Consider the following 17139-nt stretch of genomic DNA (forward strand, 5'->3'; position numbering starts at 1 on the left):
TGCGAGGCTGCTGCCCTGACAATAAGGGCAGCTTTGGGCAGGACGCCATGTGGTTGGCTTATGTGTCTAATGGCAGGAACTGGAGGACAGCTGCCTTTCTCCTTGGCCTGGCAGGTCCAGTCCTCAGCTGGCCTCTCCCCACATCCCAAGGGGTTCCCCCAAAGGACAAGTAGCCGGCTCTTGGGTGAGAGGACAGGGATGGGGTAGGACCAGACTCCAGATTCCTGTGTGTGCCCAGCCTGACTCCTCTTTCTCCCAACCAGGCGAGAAGAGGTGCGCTGGGGCAAGCGTGGACCCAGGTGAGGGTCCGTGGGGAAGGAAGGCCATCCCCACCCCTCTCTGAGGTGACCAGAAGACCTGGCACTGAAGGGGACAGCCCCAAAGTGCCTCTCCCAAGCCCAGTGCCCCTCATAGGCTATGGTTCTTTAGCTCAGACACCAGTCCTGAAAAGTAAGCTCTGGGGCCCTGGGCTATATTCACCTTTTCCTTCCAGCACACCTTCCGCAGACCTGTGCCCTCCTGGACAAAGTTTCCTGCCCTCCCCCACCTACCTCTTTGTTCAAAATTCCCTTTTCTAAGATGCATTACCAGAATCACTGCTGTGAGCTGGGCAGAACCCCTCCCCTGCTACTGTTCCTGCCACAGGTATGTAAACCTGTGCCTGACTCCTTATCTCTTGGCGATGTGCAGTGTGCAAGCCGTGTCCATCTGCTCCTGCTGTTGTATTGGATGCTTTCCATAGGCAGAGACTATTTCTCTCCCTTCTTCCGTAGTTTTCCATCAGGTCCCCAGAAGTGGACTCTCTGGAGTGGAGGAAGGGATACCAAGGGAGCATCTTTAGAGATCACTCGTTTTGGACAAGGGTTATCAGCACAGAGTGTCCTGGCTTTGGTGAGGAGAGGGGGCTGATTCCCACGAGGCCTCTGGCTTTTGGGCTCCCAGAGGCTGCCAGTGTGAATAACACTCACCAGCCATGCTCCAGCTGCCAAGGCAAGTATTGGGACCATACCTGGTCCACTCAACAGTTCCTCCTCTTCCTCCCCAGGCTCACTCTGCTCCATCTCCATCGAGAAGGCACTGCCTGAGGACAGAGGTTTATACAAGTGTGTAGCCAGGAACAGCGCTGGCCAGGCTGAGTGCTCCTGCCAAGTCACCGTGGACGGTAGGTTGTACCCACTCGTCGCCATAACACATACGCAGGGGTCCACTTCTCAGCTCCTCCTGTACCTGAAGGGAACTGCCCCATAGCTGCCATCCCTGCCCAAGGTGTTCATTTGGTGGGTGTCAAGCTATCATTTGCAAAAACCAGACTGGAGGAGAGTGGCAGCTCTACCCATGGCCTGCACCTCCACCCCCTGGCAGAGGAGGGGCTGCTCACCTCTGGGCCCTTGCCAGTCCTGACCCTCGACCCAGATCCTTCTGGGCAGGGAAGCACCAGGCAGGAGAAAAGACACACCCACAGGAAAATGACTACAAAGATCTTACAAGCTGCAGTAAACAAGGGTCTGTGCAGCTGGGCAGACCAGTGACATAGTCTAAGACCGTGAGGAGGAGGGAGCGGAAGAGGGTCCATGGGGAGACCTCTTCAGGAGGTGAGTCGGGGCTGGGGCTTTGGGTAGAGAGGACAGGCCACCTCTGCCAAAAGCGAGCAGTAATGATTAACAGACAGAGGGAGGAAGGAGATGTGGGGGAACAGGCTTCCCTGTGAGGGCATGAGGAAGGGGCAAAGCCCGGCCTGAGCAGGAGCAGATGAGATCTGTCCTAAAGAAATGCAGAAAGCTATTCCTGACTCTTTCCTCCCCTCCACGAAGAGTGTAGAACTGGAGACTCAGAAGCAGAATAGGCCTTGTGACACCTCACTTTACGGATGAGAAAACAGCCCATTCAGAGGGGAAAGCGTTCTGCATGAGGCTCCCATGCCCTGTGGGGCCCAGCCAGGCAGGACTCCTGCTCAGGATCTCCATCCACTGCCCTTTCTTTGTGTTTCAGTACTTGCTTGGAAATGTCTAAAAAGGTAATTTTGGGAAAGCAGTTTCTTGCCCTTGAAATGCCTGGTTACTAACCTTCAGTGACACATCAAAAACAAGTATCCAAATAAGGCATTTCAAAGACCAGCTTTGCTGTTGTTCTGACTCCTGAGTGTGATCACTTGAGTTCTAAAACCCTAGCCTGTTTCACCTCCAGTCCACAAGACGAAGAATCTTTGTCCTCATTCTTAATTTTATAATCCCATTTCCTGATCGCAAAGCTGAGATCTAAGGTACACAATGAATGGGAGAGTGGGGGAAAGTCTTAAAAAGAAGTCGTATTAGAAAAGACACAGAGGCAACGCAAATTAAATTGTTAATAGCCAAAAATTAAGATGATATTGTGCACATCTCCACGAAGTGCTGTAAATGTATCTGCCTCAGGGCATCAGCATCTAATGAAGCAGATTTGATGGGTCAGCGTTTATGGTCAGCTCACAAGGGGACTGGTGGCACATGCCTGAGGCTCTGGCCCAGGGCTGCTGCTGCTGGTTGCTCCTGTGTTTGTCTGTCCCCACCTGAGCTGTCACCCACCCAGGTCAGAGCCCCACTTCTTTCTATACAGGTGCTGCAGTTAAAAGAAAAGTGTTACCGAGAACTTGATCCTGTAAGTCTGTTCCTAATAGCTCCACTGCTCACTAGGACCTCAGGCTGATTCCAGCTGAGCTGTAAGGAAGCCAGCCTGCTGATGAGGTTATCTGCTTTGGAACCCCAGCCTCTTAAGTGCTGTTTACATGGCTAGCTGAAGGCAGGAGAGTAATTCATTCTCCTTATCTGTAAAATATCAGCACCTTTTCCAGATTTGTTTTCAAGATGAAATTTCCTTTTCCCCTAAAGAATGCACTTGGGAATTTTTATTTTATTTATTTATTTATTTGTTTGTTTTTAAGGATTTGGGGAATTGTTCTGCAACTCAAAGGGCTTTGTTTGCCTAGAGGTCTGCTGGAAGATTCTCTTGCTCTCCCACTAATCTTGGTGACCATCATTATTTATCTTTAGTCCTTCAAAGGCAGGGTTTGGCCTCTGGCCACAAATTAGGAGATGGGTCTTAGAAGTAAATCTAGAAAAGTGATAGGAGGAAGACCAGCTGAGATAGCAGTGCTGACTCTCAGTTAGTTGGACTTTGTTTTGTTTTCAGAGAGAAAAAGGGAAGGCCCCTTTACCCCCATTCTTTCCCCCGTTGCTGTACTTGGAGATATATGATATGTCCTGTATGCTGGGTGGTCTTCTTGCCCCAGTTAGCTTTATTTTTCCATTGAGAACCACCTGCTGGTGAAGGACTGCAGTCTCCTCAACTGCTCCCCTGCCACTTTTCCTTTTGGCACCTTTTTACCTCCTTTTGGCTGGTGCTCTGCCAGCTGAGTAGGTTTCCTGTCCTCATTCTGTCACCCCTTCTCAACTCTCTCCGCTCCCCGAGGTATAATACTTAGAGATCCCAATGGGTTTGTGTATCCTTTGAAATTATAGGTAAAATTTTGTGTGTATGTGGGTTAGAGCATCTTTGTGTAGAGACAGGTCCATAGTTTTTAATCACATTCTCAAAAGGAGTCATGAATCAAACTACGTTGAAGAACTGCTTGCCCCCAACCATGACTGAGTGTTCAAACCCAGACATTTGGTGGGTTTGTCCAATCTCCATCTGCAACTGCCCGGATAGGCCCAGTCCTGCATCCCTCCCAAGGGGCAGTGAGGTCTCTTTCCACAGGTGTGGGGACTGCAGCTGATGTGGCCTTCAGTCTGTCTTCCCCCTGCCACTCACATGGCTGGCCCTGCCCCCTGAACGTCACACACTATCTCACTCAGCCTGTGCCAGACACCATTAAAACCATACATCTGTGGCCAACATAATGATATATTTCAAGACCTCATAAAAATGAGGCAAAGAGCTCTCATCAGCTGTTCCATATTAGCCAAAATACTTTCCATCATATGGTAAAGATAAGGGAGGTAACCTTTATAATACAGCACATCTGGCTATTTTAATCATGCTGTTTGGCTCTTCTCCTTAAGAAACAGGGTGTTTTACAACTCCTCAGATTATGGTTATACCACCCTTCCTTCCAAACTCAGCAGAAGGCAAGTGTCAACTTTTGCCACAGAAGAGCACTGAAGCCTAGAGAGGGTAAGGACTTGCCAGAAAACTTGTCCAGAGGAGAAAAAGCTGACCCTCAATGCCTGCCATGGCCAGAGACCCATGCCATGACCCATTTTGCCTTTTTAGTTTATGTAGCAGTTGGGCAGGGTATCTTTCTCAATGAGCAAACTGAGGCCCAGTGAGAATCAACAGTCTTTCTGGGTCACACAGACAGTACACAGCAGATCCAATATCGGAGGCCCACCCTGCAAGGTAGATTGCAACATGAATTACCCTGGCAGACCGCAGGTATGTCTGGTTCTGAAGCCTGCACCTTTCTGCGACCTGGCCCAGCCTTGCTGTGCAGTACATTACCACAGCAGGGCCCACTCTCCAGGAGATCCAGATCTCCCTTGGTAACAGCCCTTGCTGCTGGGAATTCCTTCTGCACATGGGACTGAGTAACCCACTTCCTCTCACTCAGACCCAGATGAGAGGCGAGTAAACAAAGCCCTTGCTAGGCTAAAATCCCAAGATAGGAGTCAGAAGACACCTTTGCCCCTCACTGGTTCATCCAGCCCTCCCCAGCCCAGTCCTCCCCTCCCCAGTCACCCCAGCCGAGGCACCAGCCTTAGTTCCCAGTGAGACTAGGGCTCTATGCCCATGCACGGTCATGCATGTTTGTGGTAGGAGGGGGCCTTCCAGTGGATACCTGTGTCACCATTCACTCATTCAACAAGTATCTGAGTCTCACTCTGTGCCAGGCACTGCTCTAGGGGCTGAGGTTAGAAACAGTAAACAAAACAGGAAAAGTTCCTGCTCTCAGGACTTTAATTCTAGTGGGGGATAGGCAGTGATACAGATGAACAGACCTCTCATAATCTCAGGTGACACCACGTGCTATGAAGAAAGCAAAGCAGGGTAACGGGGGAGGGAATGCTGTTTTCAGAGAGGGTGGTTGCTGGGGCCTCTCTGAGGAAGTGACATTTGAACAGACATGAAGGAAGTGAGGGACAGGGTCACAGCAAGAGCACAGCCCTGAGCCGTGACTATGCTTGAGGCATTCCAGAAAGAGGGAAGAGGCCAGGCTGGTGGGAGCTGTGATCTGCGGCAGTGGGAGGAAATGAGGTTGAGGAGGACAGGGACCAGATTCTTAAGGCCGTGTGGGCTGTGACAGGAAACCGGATTTTGTTCTAAGTGTGATGGGACAACACTGGACATTTGTAAAGGATCGCTCAGTGTCTGTGGTGTCCAGACCCAGGATGAGTAAGAGGAAGAGCAGGGAGGCCAGATGGGAGGCTGCCATGATAGCCCAGGCAGGGGGTGATGGCAGCTTAGACTCGGTGGAAGAGAGAGGAAATGATCAGACACATCATCTGTTTTGACGCAGGGTGATAGAGTTTGCTGATGATTTGGATATGGAGGGAAAGAAAGGGAAGTCAAAGGTGACTCTTAGTTTTTGTGGGGGAGCGAAGATCAACAGTGGTACCGGCCTACTGGAATCAGAATGTGGGGGCTGGGGGACAATCACGAGTTCTGTGCTTGTGATGTTCATCTGCCTGTTAGGCATCCCAAGTGGGCGTGTCACATAGGCAGGCATTAAATCTGGAGTTGAGGGGGAAGGTCAGTGTTGGAGGTAGGAAGGACAGGGAGAGCCACCCATGTGTGGAGGCCGTTTAATGCCCTGGGGTTGAATGTGGTCCCTACAGGTGAATGTGGATGGAGAGAAGGAGGGAGGCAGAATCTAACACTGGGAGGTGGGGGCAGGACAGGGGTCTGCAAAGGAGACTTAGAAGGAATGGCCACAGCGAGATGGGAAGAAATGCAGGAGATGGGGGTGTTCCAGAAGCCAAATGGTGAGAATTTCAAGAAGAAAGGAATGATCAAGATCAATGTGTCGAATGCCGCTTTGGCATTGTAGAGATCATTGGTGACCTTGACAGGCAGGTTTTAGGGAAGTGATAGTAACAGCAGCTGCTGCCTCTGAGGCATCCAGAGACTGAGTCCCTGCTCAAGGTCACCCTGACCAGCATGCCTCCTGACCGTTGCAGGGCCATCGGGCACTCCTGGCTGTCGTTGAGCTGATTTGGACCCTTCCTTCTGTTGTTGGCCTTGGTCCTGCCATATTCCTAAGTCTGCTCTCACTTTCATATTTGTTGTTTAAATCGTCACAGGCAGCTAATGGGTCATGGGATGAGTTAAAGTGCTGTTTTGCAAGTCAAAAACAAATACTGGCGGATGGTATGGTTCCATCTGACGTAGTCATGGAAAGTACTTAGCACAGCGGGTGTGCAGAATAAGTACTCCATAAATGTCAGCTGCTACTTTATGACCCATTCACTCCTCTCCACTCTCTGCTGAGGTGCTGCTGTTCCCTAGTGAGGAAGGTCAGGCTCAGAAAGGCTCAGGAACTTGCCCCAGGACTCAGAGTCACTAAACAGCAGAGCCAAAAAAGAGCTCAAGCTTCCTGACTAGAACTCTCTCTCTCCTTCTCATGCCAGCCTGCTGTTTGCTCTTGGACAGAGGCAAGCAAGGGGGAGTGGGCTGTCCCAGGGAGCTGAGCCCAACCCCTCTGCCCTGCTGCCTCCTGGAAGCTTTCCCCTCCCTAGGATCAGAGCTCAGGGAACCAACCTCTTGCGGGAAGCAAAAGAAAAAACTGCTGCCCTGGAGGCCTGAGTCCAGAGCTAGCCCTGGAGTGGAAGGGGTGAGGTGGTGTCCATATAAGGACAAGTCTCCTCTCTATGTAGAGGCCCCCAAGGCCCCACACCTCCATCCCCTCCCCCACACTTCGCTGGGGGCATAACCAGGCCAGCAGAGGACTCCAGCCCTGGGGCCCAGATCTAGAAATGGAGTTCAATTTCATCACAAAATGATTAAAATAGACAGAAAAGACAAGCTGCTCTTAAACTTTTATTACTATTATTTTTATCCCCTGGGCAGCTGTGCAAGCACAAAGCTGGTTTTGATTAAGCGCTTGGCCCTTCCAGCCTACTCCTTGCTGCAGTTCTCACAGAGGTCTGGCGGCTCCGCATCCCTGGCCAGCCCCATGGTGTGCATGCAGCCCCCATGGTGCTGTCACTTTGGGGGACTTGGGGAGGAGCACCACCCTGTGAGGCACCGAGTCTGGGGTGTGCCTAGTTTGAAAAGGAAAGTTGAGCCCCTTTCCTCATGGCCAGATGGAAAGATAAGGTGCAGGGGAACTTCTAAAAACAAAGCTCAAGCACATCACAAGGCAGTGTACTCAAGCGTCCAGTGAGAACCCAGCACCCCAGAGCCAGCATGGACGCAGTGGGGGTAGGGGCTGCTCAGTGGGCTTTCTGAGGATGGAGAATTTTAAAGCAGATTCAGGAGGCAAAGGAATGTGGGTAACAGGAGGAATGAATTCATAGGTAAATGATCATTCTCTGATCTCCAGAGCACTATTGCATGCATTCTCTCCTTTGGGCCTCAGAACACTGTGAGGTAGAGAAAATAAGTCATTCCCTCTGTACAGAAGTGGCACAGGGCAGTTTAAATCACTTGCCCAAGTTCCCAAGATTGCTACGACAAAGCCAAAGCTAGAACTCTCCTCTCTCGGTCTCTACTGTGGTGATGCTTAGAAGCAAAGCCCAGTACAACCCCAGGAGGAGAGAAGGAATCTCTACCTGCTACTCTTCTTCCAGCAAACCAGGAAAACTGGGCCTCTCATCTTTTTCTTGCTTGTGCCTTGGTTTACCCACCAGTGAAAAAAACCAAAAAAACCTGATCGTTGTTTTTCTGTCTCCTGTGTGCTCTGGGACTCATCAGGACAAAGAGAGTTCTGAAGCAAGAAACACAGATCTGTGTACATGCGCTGTCCTCTTGTCCTTTTCCTTAAGAAGGGGCAAACAAAGAAAAAATTATTGGTGCACCTTTCTTTATATTATTGTCCGTGACATCAGGAGTGCTGGTCTTGAACTAAGGGGAGAAGAGAGGGCCCAGGATAAGGAAAGCTTAGAATAACACTGTGTCCCTGGTTTATGGCACCCTGATCCCTATGTGTCAAGAGGGAGCACTGCTGGATTTTCCTGTCTCTTGGAATAGTCCCTAACCCCTCCCTGTGTCCCCATCACCCAGTTAAACCAGGATTGGGGTAGGTGAAATACCTCAGTACAAGTGCTTCTAATATGTGGCCAAGGCTGAGAGCCGCAGAGGGTGACAAATAAAACATACAAAGGGCTTTTCTGTGGCTGAGAATGACCATGAACCCTGCGGAAGACACCCAGTGTAAGAGAATGAAATCATCCCCTCCCTATGGGATGTTCCGCTCCTCCATCTGTGTCCACATGGAACTGGTGCTCTGGGGTGTAGGCAGCCCCCTGAGGAGCTTGGCAGTATCAGCTCTGGATGGCCGGGACCCCAACTCACCATCTGGGACTGCTTTGCTCTTACGAAGGTAGCGGGAGAGGGTAACACACAGTGGGAAGTAGAGGTGGGGTAGGGGGCTGGGTTTCAAGTGCTGCTTAAAAGAATTTCTTCCAGCTTTGTTCACTCACCTCATCCCCTGTCATATACTGCTAGGAAGTCCCACTTAAGACTCACACTTAATCATTCCTGCAGCTGTGCATGTGTGGCTTCTGGCTCTCTTTGCTGGGGATTGCCCCCAAGCCCCGGGGGCCTGTCTACCTCAGAGCTGCTGGTGAGCCTGCACCGGGCTTTGTCCCTGGATTGCCCAGCTCTTGGAGAATGGATGGGCATAGGTTGGGCGGGAAGCAACGATGGTGTTTAGGCCTGAGCAACGATGATGTGTGGAGGGACTCGTATGGGCAGATCCACATTCTGGAGCAGGCAAGGGACCCAAGTGCCATCTAGAAGGAGAAATACATCCAGATGGGAGCTCAGAGTATCCATATGCCTCTATGTCTCCAGCCCCTCTGTCTGTGCTCTTGTGCCCACCCCTCAAAGCCCCAGGAGCCCAGTCTAGGCAAGATCAGCCAGGACTGTCCACTCTGCCCCCACTGTAGGGATGGTGAGATGGCCCTTGCTCCCCAGCCAAGCTACAGGAATGTGGCTGAAGCCACAGATGGAAAGTCCCACCCTCTCCTTCCTCCCTCTGAGCTGGCTCTCTTCAGGAACAGGAAAAGGATGAACAGGAAGGGGGCTCAGAGGGGAGGCTTCTTCCAACACAAAGAGTGTTCCTTGTTGGGGGAAAGGAAGACTGGTGAAAATGCTGGAGCACAGTGATAGCCATGCAGCCAGCTCCTTCTTATCCGAGTTCCTGGATGGTTTCCCCACAACTTTTTTTTTTTTAGCGTCGCCGCGCTCCCAGCTCCGCACTCTCCCAAGTGCGCCACGGGCTCGGCCCACCCCCACAACTTCTTAATGTCCATTCTCCCAGGGTCCTGTGAGGGCCTTTTCCACCCAGCTCACAGTGACGTTTCCCTGTTGCCCCGACAACAGAGGGTTTCCTATGGCATCATATGTGCATTCTGTGTGCACATGGAAGAGGGAACGTGGAGTGAGGCCTGAGGAGCTGTGCGCTCACCTGCCGGCATTTTCAGTTCTGTCTGGTAGGTGGCTGCTGCAGGGTTTCACTGGGCCTGCCTTGGGGAGAGGTAGCAGAAGCCCCCAAGATGGGGACTCAGCCTCAGAGGCGGTGAGACATCTGTGTCTGGTCCATCAGTGGCTGTCTGTAGAAGGAAGCCCAAGAAATCAGAATCTGCCAGCCCCTCCGGTCCATGAGCCTGAGGGCAGGGACCCTGTCCCTCCTTCCTCTGTATGAGAGACCTCTCCGTACACAGAGCAGCCTTTTGAAAATCCAGAACATTTAGCCTGAGTGAGTCAAGGCCCAATGAAGGAAAAAGATGGGGAAAGGTGAGCCCTGGTGCTGTGTGATTTGTGGCAGCGTGTGCTGCTGTGGAAGGACGTTAACCAGCTCCAGGGGAACCCGTCCATCTGTCCTGCCAGGATGGCTGTGCTCTCTCCACCTGATTTATCAGGCCCAGTGGAGCAGACTCTCCTTGTTTGGTGCTCTCGTGGTGGAAGGTGCCCAGCCACAGCAGGCGCGGTTCTGCTCAGGGATTGGGTCCGCAGGGCCCTCAGAGCGGAACACGGGGGACAAGGGGAGGATAATTTTGATTGTGGTGGGATTTTGACTGAGGTGCTTCCTCTGCTCATTTCCTTGGCAGCTGCTGACTGATGTTTGTGTTACCTGTTTTGCTCCAGATGCTCCAGCCAGTGAAAATGCCAAGGCCCAGGAGATGAAATCCCGGAGGCCCAAGACCTCGCTTCCTCCTGTGCTGGGAACAGAGAGTGAGTATCTCTCAGTGCTGCCCAGCACGGGCAGGGCGGGCAACCCCAGGTGTCAGAGCCCAGGCCTCCTGGTCACTCACTCTTGCCCGAGCTTCTGCTAGTCTGACATGACTTGTTTGTCCTCCTCCCCAGTCTCCCTCAACCTCACTCGCACCCTTCTTACTTCTCACCAAGACCCCTGTGGCTGCTTCTCCTAATCACTCCCCAGGTGAGTGTCCTGCTAGGGGGACTTTTCTAAATTGTATCTGTGATTGTATCACTTCTCGTTGAAATATCCACTGGTCCCCAGAGCCTACGAAATCCCACAACCTCTCACACATTAGTGTCCTGGACACGTCTACCTTGCATTTGCACACACACAACCCCACCTGTGACCTGGACTCTGCCCCTCTTCCCCAGCTCTGTAGGGGGCAACTCTCTTTACTCCTATTTTATACCTAAACCAAACTGAGCTCCCCACTGTGCACTAGACATCCCTGAGTTCCTTCCTTCCTGCCTTTGTTCTGGCACCTCTCCCCATGGGACATGTTTCCAGCAAACTCCCACTGAAAAGCCACCTCATCCCTGAGCTCTTCCCCACTGCAGTTCAGAGTAACTCTTCCATCCCATAATCTCCCACAGCAAGAGCACCACCCCACTCCATTGACTTTCTTCTTCCCAACATCCTGGCGATGCGTCTGCATCTCCTCCTCTCCCCTCCATTGTGCATTCCCTGAGGGCCTAGACTGGCCAGTCCCAGCAGTTACCTTTCAGAATGACATGTGTGTGCCTTGCTTGTGGGAGGTCCTACTAGTGTCTCTTAGAAGCAAATTGCTGCGTGGTATAAATAGCCAAGCAGTGAGGGGCTTCTCCATGACCCTAGACAACTACCTTCCTCTTTTGGATCTTGGCTTCCCCCAGGACCCCCTTATCCATTAGGCACAGTGTCTAGGGTCCACAGTGCTTTTACAGGCCTACAAAAAAATCTTGTAGTTCCTTTTAAAATTAGAAGGAAAAAAATGAACTTTTAGGTCAAAGACAGTGTTTTAATTCATATTAATATATTCATCTTTATTCCAATGCAGTTATAAAATATAATCTGCATAATTAAAATATAATTTAATACATATTATATATGTTTTATATATATATATATATATATATATATATATATTTTTTTTTTTTTTTTTTTTTTTTTAAATGGAGGAAGGGGCAGAACTTCCTAGAGTCTCGAAAAGTCATAATGCAGCCCTGGCTTCCCCTGCTGATTATTGGTCTAATTTTGTTATCAGAGTTGTCCTTTGAAACCTACTATTTTAACAGTGGGTGCAGAGTTGCTTAGACATTCCCAATACGCTCTGTTTTAAAACAAAAGACAAGCTTTTAATTACCTGTACTAGTAAAGTAATTGAGCCCAGTTAATTCAAAGACTACATCTCTTTTTCCATAACAAGCCAGTGTTTTGTGACTTAGTTTTATTCTTTTCCTTATTTTTTTCTTTTCTTTTTATTTATTTATTTATTTATCTATTTATTTTGGCAGCTGGCCAGTGCAGGGATTGAACCCTAAACCTTAGTGTTATCACCACCAGGCTCTAACCAACTGAGCTAACTGGCCCACCCCTTTTCTTCTTTTTTTAAAGCAACATATTTACCTTCCTAATGATGAGCTTGGGTTCCTTGAACATATACCAGCCAGGCTGTCAGGGGGATGAATACCCACCTTCGATATATCAGGGCAGCCACGTTGGAATTATAATTTCTCATGGATATTTAACCAAACTGGGGAGCCTCAGATTATCAAGAGTGGGCATTTAATAAGTTGTTGGAAGTGCATAAACAATTCTAAAAAAAAACATAGTGAGAATGGGTTAATAATTTTATTTTCCAAAAGTATTACATGGGCCCATGCTATGTTAGTTATGGGAAGACAGGAGCAGAAGAGGTGTGGGGTCATAGAAGAGCAGCAGTGACATTGGGGTATGACGTCGTTGGTCACTGCCTGGGGCAACAGCAGCAGCAGGTCATGGTTTCTGGGCTGGAGCTCAGCAGCCTTCTGGCCTCAGCCCTGGTACGTCCATTCCAGTGAGATCCTGAGGGAGGTGAGGCAGGGTCAGAGGACTGCTGTGGAGGACAAAAACAAGCTTGAGACAATAAGCAGACACAGAGCTGGGCTCCTTGCCCTGGAGAACAGGAGGCTGTGGAAAAGCCCAGTCAGGTTGTCATCCTCAAACTCAGGAGCAGCAGCTCTCAGCCCTAGCTGCATATTAGATTCAACTGGGAGCTTTTAAAACCCTGCTGCCCAGGATGTACCCAAACTAATTAAATCAGAGTCTGAGGGGTGGGAACCTGGCTTCAGGGTTTGTATAAGCTCCCAGGTCATCCCAGTGTGTGGTCATGCTGGAAACCAGCTGTTCCACAGGGAGGCCTGGTGCCCCTGCACTGTTGGTCTTGCAAAGCAGAAGGGGTCTCCCCTACTGCCTCTGTTAAGTATGGAACGCCTCAGGGTCCCTCTTGCCAGCATCCTCAGAGTGTCTGGGGCACCTCAGGGAAGCAAGCAAGGTGCCCTGATGTATGGATGCTGGAAGCCACAGTTCTTACCTCTAAAAGGGAGCAGAGAATGGGGCTCAGCCAGTGTCAAGTAGGGGAGCAGCAGGGCTAGCAGAAGGTGCTTCCTCTCCATAGGAAACACACACACACACACACACACACAGACTTCATGTCTGCTGAAGGGGAATTTCACTCTGAAGAGAGCCTCCATGTTGGAGTTACAGACATCTCATCCCCCAAAGAATGAGAGTGTGTTTCTATGTATGGTAATGGCACTTTGCATCCCTTTGCTGGCCCATGCACCCAGCCCCCATCACCCCATACCCCACACCTGTTACTCCTGGGCACTGAAACCATTAGCAGGGGGGTCCCCCTTGCCCCTCCACTTGCTTACACACCTGTGTTCTTGTCCTTCAGAAACTTGCGCTCTGGGTGCCTGAGGGGCACCATAGGGCCTCCCCAGAGCCTCCTGAGATGGTGGCTGCCCAGAGATGGAAAATGAAGGAGATGTCTTTTAGGTCTGCACCCCCAGTTCTTTTCTCCCTTTTGGGGATAATTTTTATTGCTTGTTAATTACATTAATTATGTATGCATGCATTTGTATTTAAACATTCTAAACAGTGTAGAAACATATCAAGTATAATATGTTTTTTTTGGTAGCTGGCTGGTTTGAGGAACTGAACCCTTGACCTTTGTATTACAGAGCTGTGCTCTAACCAGCTGACCTAACCAGCTAGCCCTCAAGTACAATATGAAAGTCCTCTTTCATCTACACCCAATTTCACTCACAACTCAAATACACTTGCAGTTACTTTTTTCTGTACATTTACAGATGTATATATGCAAATATACAAATACATGGAATCATGCAGTCTGTACACCTCTGCAACTTGCCTTTTTCTCCTAGCATTGCCGTCCTCAGTCCCAGACATCCCTGATTCCACGAGTGGTCTGGCTGTGTACGTGTGTTCATTTTGTTGAGAAGTATCTAATCTAAGGAGGAAATGTGTCTTTCCTGAAGGATGGCCAAGTGATTTTCTGCTCAGGCAGGTTGTGGCCAGATCCTTCTTTGCGCACCCCCACTCCAAGTCCTGTGAGCAAGCCATGAGGTGCGAGAGGGGACAGCGCTCATTCACTCTGTGGCCTGGGAGCCCCTGGGAGCCCTGCTGCTGCCCAGCCCTGAGGAGCATGAGGAAAAGCCAGGTCCATCTGCCCTGACCCCAGGGATGGGATGGGAGAAAATTGACAAAAGTATAGGTGCCCCTGCTACATGCCAGCTCACAAATACGAGGGAGGTAGGGAACTCTGGGCGAGATTATGAAGGAGGAGAGGAGTGCAGTTCATGTGGTGTGGTTGGAGGAGAGTGATGATGTGAGAGGGGAGAAGAGGTGCACAGGGGCTTGGGACGAAGCTGCACAGATGCCAGACTGACTCAGGATCAGCGCTGGTCAAGCGAAACCAGAGCTTGTTGAGTACCTATGTGGCAGGCATTGTCTTAGGGGCTCAATCTATGTCACTGCAGCCAAGTCTCACTCAACCATGCCACCAGTAGTTGTCCCCATGTTATAGATGAGCACAGCTGAGCCTTAGAGAACTGAATTGTCCTGCCCAGGGTGTCAAATGTAGAAAAGTGTAGGACTGTGAGGCCAACCCTGTGAATTGCTATTGTCTCAGGGCTGTGTTCTGTGCTGTCCATGCAGGGTTGGGCATTGCTTCCCCTGGCCCATGGGGGCAGCAGGAGGCAGCAGGGACTGGCCGATAGGACTGGCAGAGGTGAGATGGCCACTGGTACTGGGGGAGAAGGAGAGCAGCAGCTGGCATGCTTCTCTGGGCCTGGAGACCCGTGAGGGTATTTGCTGCATGTCTGCCGATGGGAATTTTTTGTGATAACTATTTTGATGTAATTTCAAATTTACAAAAAAAGTTGCAAAAGTAGTACAAGGAACTCTTGTATACTCTTTACTTCGATTCACCAATTGTTTACATTTTGTTTACATTTGTTTTATCATTCTTTTCTATGTATATATCCCTATGTATATTCAGATGGATAGGTAGGTAGATAGATAGATACCATTTTAGACCAAATTGGAGACATCTTGCCCTTGTGTTTGTGTGTCTCCTAAGAACATAACCACAATGCAGGTATTGAAATCAGGAAATTTGGCACAAACCAACACTGTTATCTAATCAATCTACAGTTTACATTCAATTTTTTAAATTATCCCAATAACGTCCTTTATGGCTATCTTTGTCTCCTCTTGATGAGAACTTAACACCAACACTCCTGGAACACATCATCTACTCCTCCAGCCCAGAGTGGGTCTTGTCCCACCTTTGGAGACAGAACAGGAGAGAAGTACACAGGCCCAGGGAAGAAACACCCAGGACTCCTCCGTCTGAGCTGAGTGGGGCATGGGGAGGCAGGAGCACCCTATGGACCTCTAGATGCTGTCGTTTCTAGGGGGCAATGCTCAGACCCAAGGCAGAGCAAGAAAGCCACTGGGCTACAAAGCAGAAGACCACAGTCTTGGTTCTCCCACTAATTAAATACATGGCCTTGGTCAAAGCCCCCTTGTCAAATGGGTAGTTTCTCCAGCTGACCCCAGGCCTTTTCCAACTCTGCCTTCAAGCCGTTGGGTTGAAAGCTTTTGAGTGACATAGTTCAGGTGAGGCCGGCTGACTCTCCTCAGTATCATCTGATGTGTGAATGGGCCTGAAGCTACAAAGCACACTTTAGGTTACACAGCAGCAAAAACATACTGAAGGGAAGGAGGCCTTGAGTGTAAGGACAGGGGTAGGGTGTTCCAGCAAGAGGGGATCTGAATGACTGTCAGAGTTCTTGGGAGTCCACGTGAGGGAGACCAGCATGCTGCCTGTGTGAGGGCACTGCTGGCCTGGCCCTGCTGGGCTGCCTCTTTCACAATCATCCTGACTTTCTGTGTCCTGGGGGCTTGGGAATGGTGTTTGCAGTAACAAGAGGAACAGTGTTCCTCTGGAATCCTCTTGTGTGACAGCCTTTTCTATGAGGGGAGGTGAGTGGGAAATTTGCCCAGAGATGTTATTTCTGGGAAAACAACAAATATTTCCCCTCAAGTCTATAAGGACGTACTGGAAGAGGTCCGGTGTGTGCAGCAGGGGAGGGGTCAAGTCACCCAGGGCTCTGAACCTGCCCCAGCGCAGAGCGGTGGGACTCAACCTTCCACCCCCAGCTTCCCCTTGCCACCCTCCTGCTCCCACAGTCCTGTGGGGTGGGTGCCCCCTCTGTGCTTATCCTAGCATGAGTCCCTTTCAGGAGCCTTTGGCACAAAGTTAATGCTGATTTGTGGAACTGTGAAGGGTTTGATGTCTATTTTTAGTTAACTACCTAAAAAGGGAAATGTCCCCAGAGAGGCAGAGATCCAGAGACCTGATCTCTCAGGCTTTACCCAAGGCTGGTAACACTAACTTCCTAACTCTCCTTTGCTTTCCATTATCTCAGACACTTTTGAGTCTGAGATCCAACTTCAGACTCTGCAAATATCTTGCAAATGCTTGCTCTAGTCTCTCTGCCCTGCTGAGTTTACATGTCTAAGAGAGAGGCACTGATGCGCCTTCAGATTGAGCAGTCTGTGCTCAAACTTCTGTGGAAACTTCTGTGGTGTACTTACCTCCTCCCTCCCAGAACAGAAAGAAGATCCATGAGGCCAGGACACGGTTCAAGCTTGGGCAGAGTAGAAGCAAAAGACAGATTACCCAGATAATTAGGAACCCTGCCCCAGTTTTCCTGGAAGCTTCCAAATTTGATGCTTTTGTTCGTGATATTTTTATTAGGCTGTTTCATGTCTTCTAACTTCAGTCTCCTATCTACAGTGAAAGTCAGCACCTGGCAGTTTTCATCTAAGAGGTGACAGAGCAGAGAATTCTTTTCATGGAAAGTCTCACAAGGATCTAAGCCCCAGAGCTGTATCTCCTAGCATCAGAGGCTGGGGCTGGAGTGAAATCTTGAGATTTCCTAGGTTAACAGAGATCCTAGGAGTTCTACATATTTCTTTAATAGCTGTTTATCAAATATGTACTATGCTAGGCATTGGGATAAAGAAGGTGGGGGTTCTGTTCTTGTCCCCAGGGAGTTTGCCATGGTGTGTGTGTGTTGGGGCAGGTCTCCGCATGGCAGTTCATTGTGATGAGTGCTGTGATAGAACCACCTTGAGAGGGCATGAACCCATCCTGGCAGTATTGATGTGTGAGCTGGGACCTGCTC

General features: G+C 49.9%; 1 protein-coding gene across 8 annotated transcripts in view; it reads left to right on the forward strand.

Moving 5' to 3' along the window:
* The window catches only part of MYLK (myosin light chain kinase), a 179610-nt gene that overhangs the window by 106146 nt on the left and 56325 nt on the right, over nucleotides 1-17139 (forward strand). For all 8 annotated transcript variants that reach the window (XM_063075060.1, XM_063075031.1, XM_063075041.1 and 5 more), the window contains 2 exons: nucleotides 1046-1162; nucleotides 10285-10371. In XM_063075060.1, coding sequence (XP_062931130.1) covers nucleotides 1046-1162; nucleotides 10285-10371 — 204 coding nt within the window. The remainder of the gene's footprint in view (nucleotides 1-1045; nucleotides 1163-10284; nucleotides 10372-17139) is intronic.

Source organism: Cynocephalus volans, chromosome 1 (assembly GCF_027409185.1).
Source record: "Cynocephalus volans isolate mCynVol1 chromosome 1, mCynVol1.pri, whole genome shotgun sequence".
Lineage (NCBI taxonomy): Eukaryota > Metazoa > Chordata > Mammalia > Dermoptera > Cynocephalidae > Cynocephalus > Cynocephalus volans.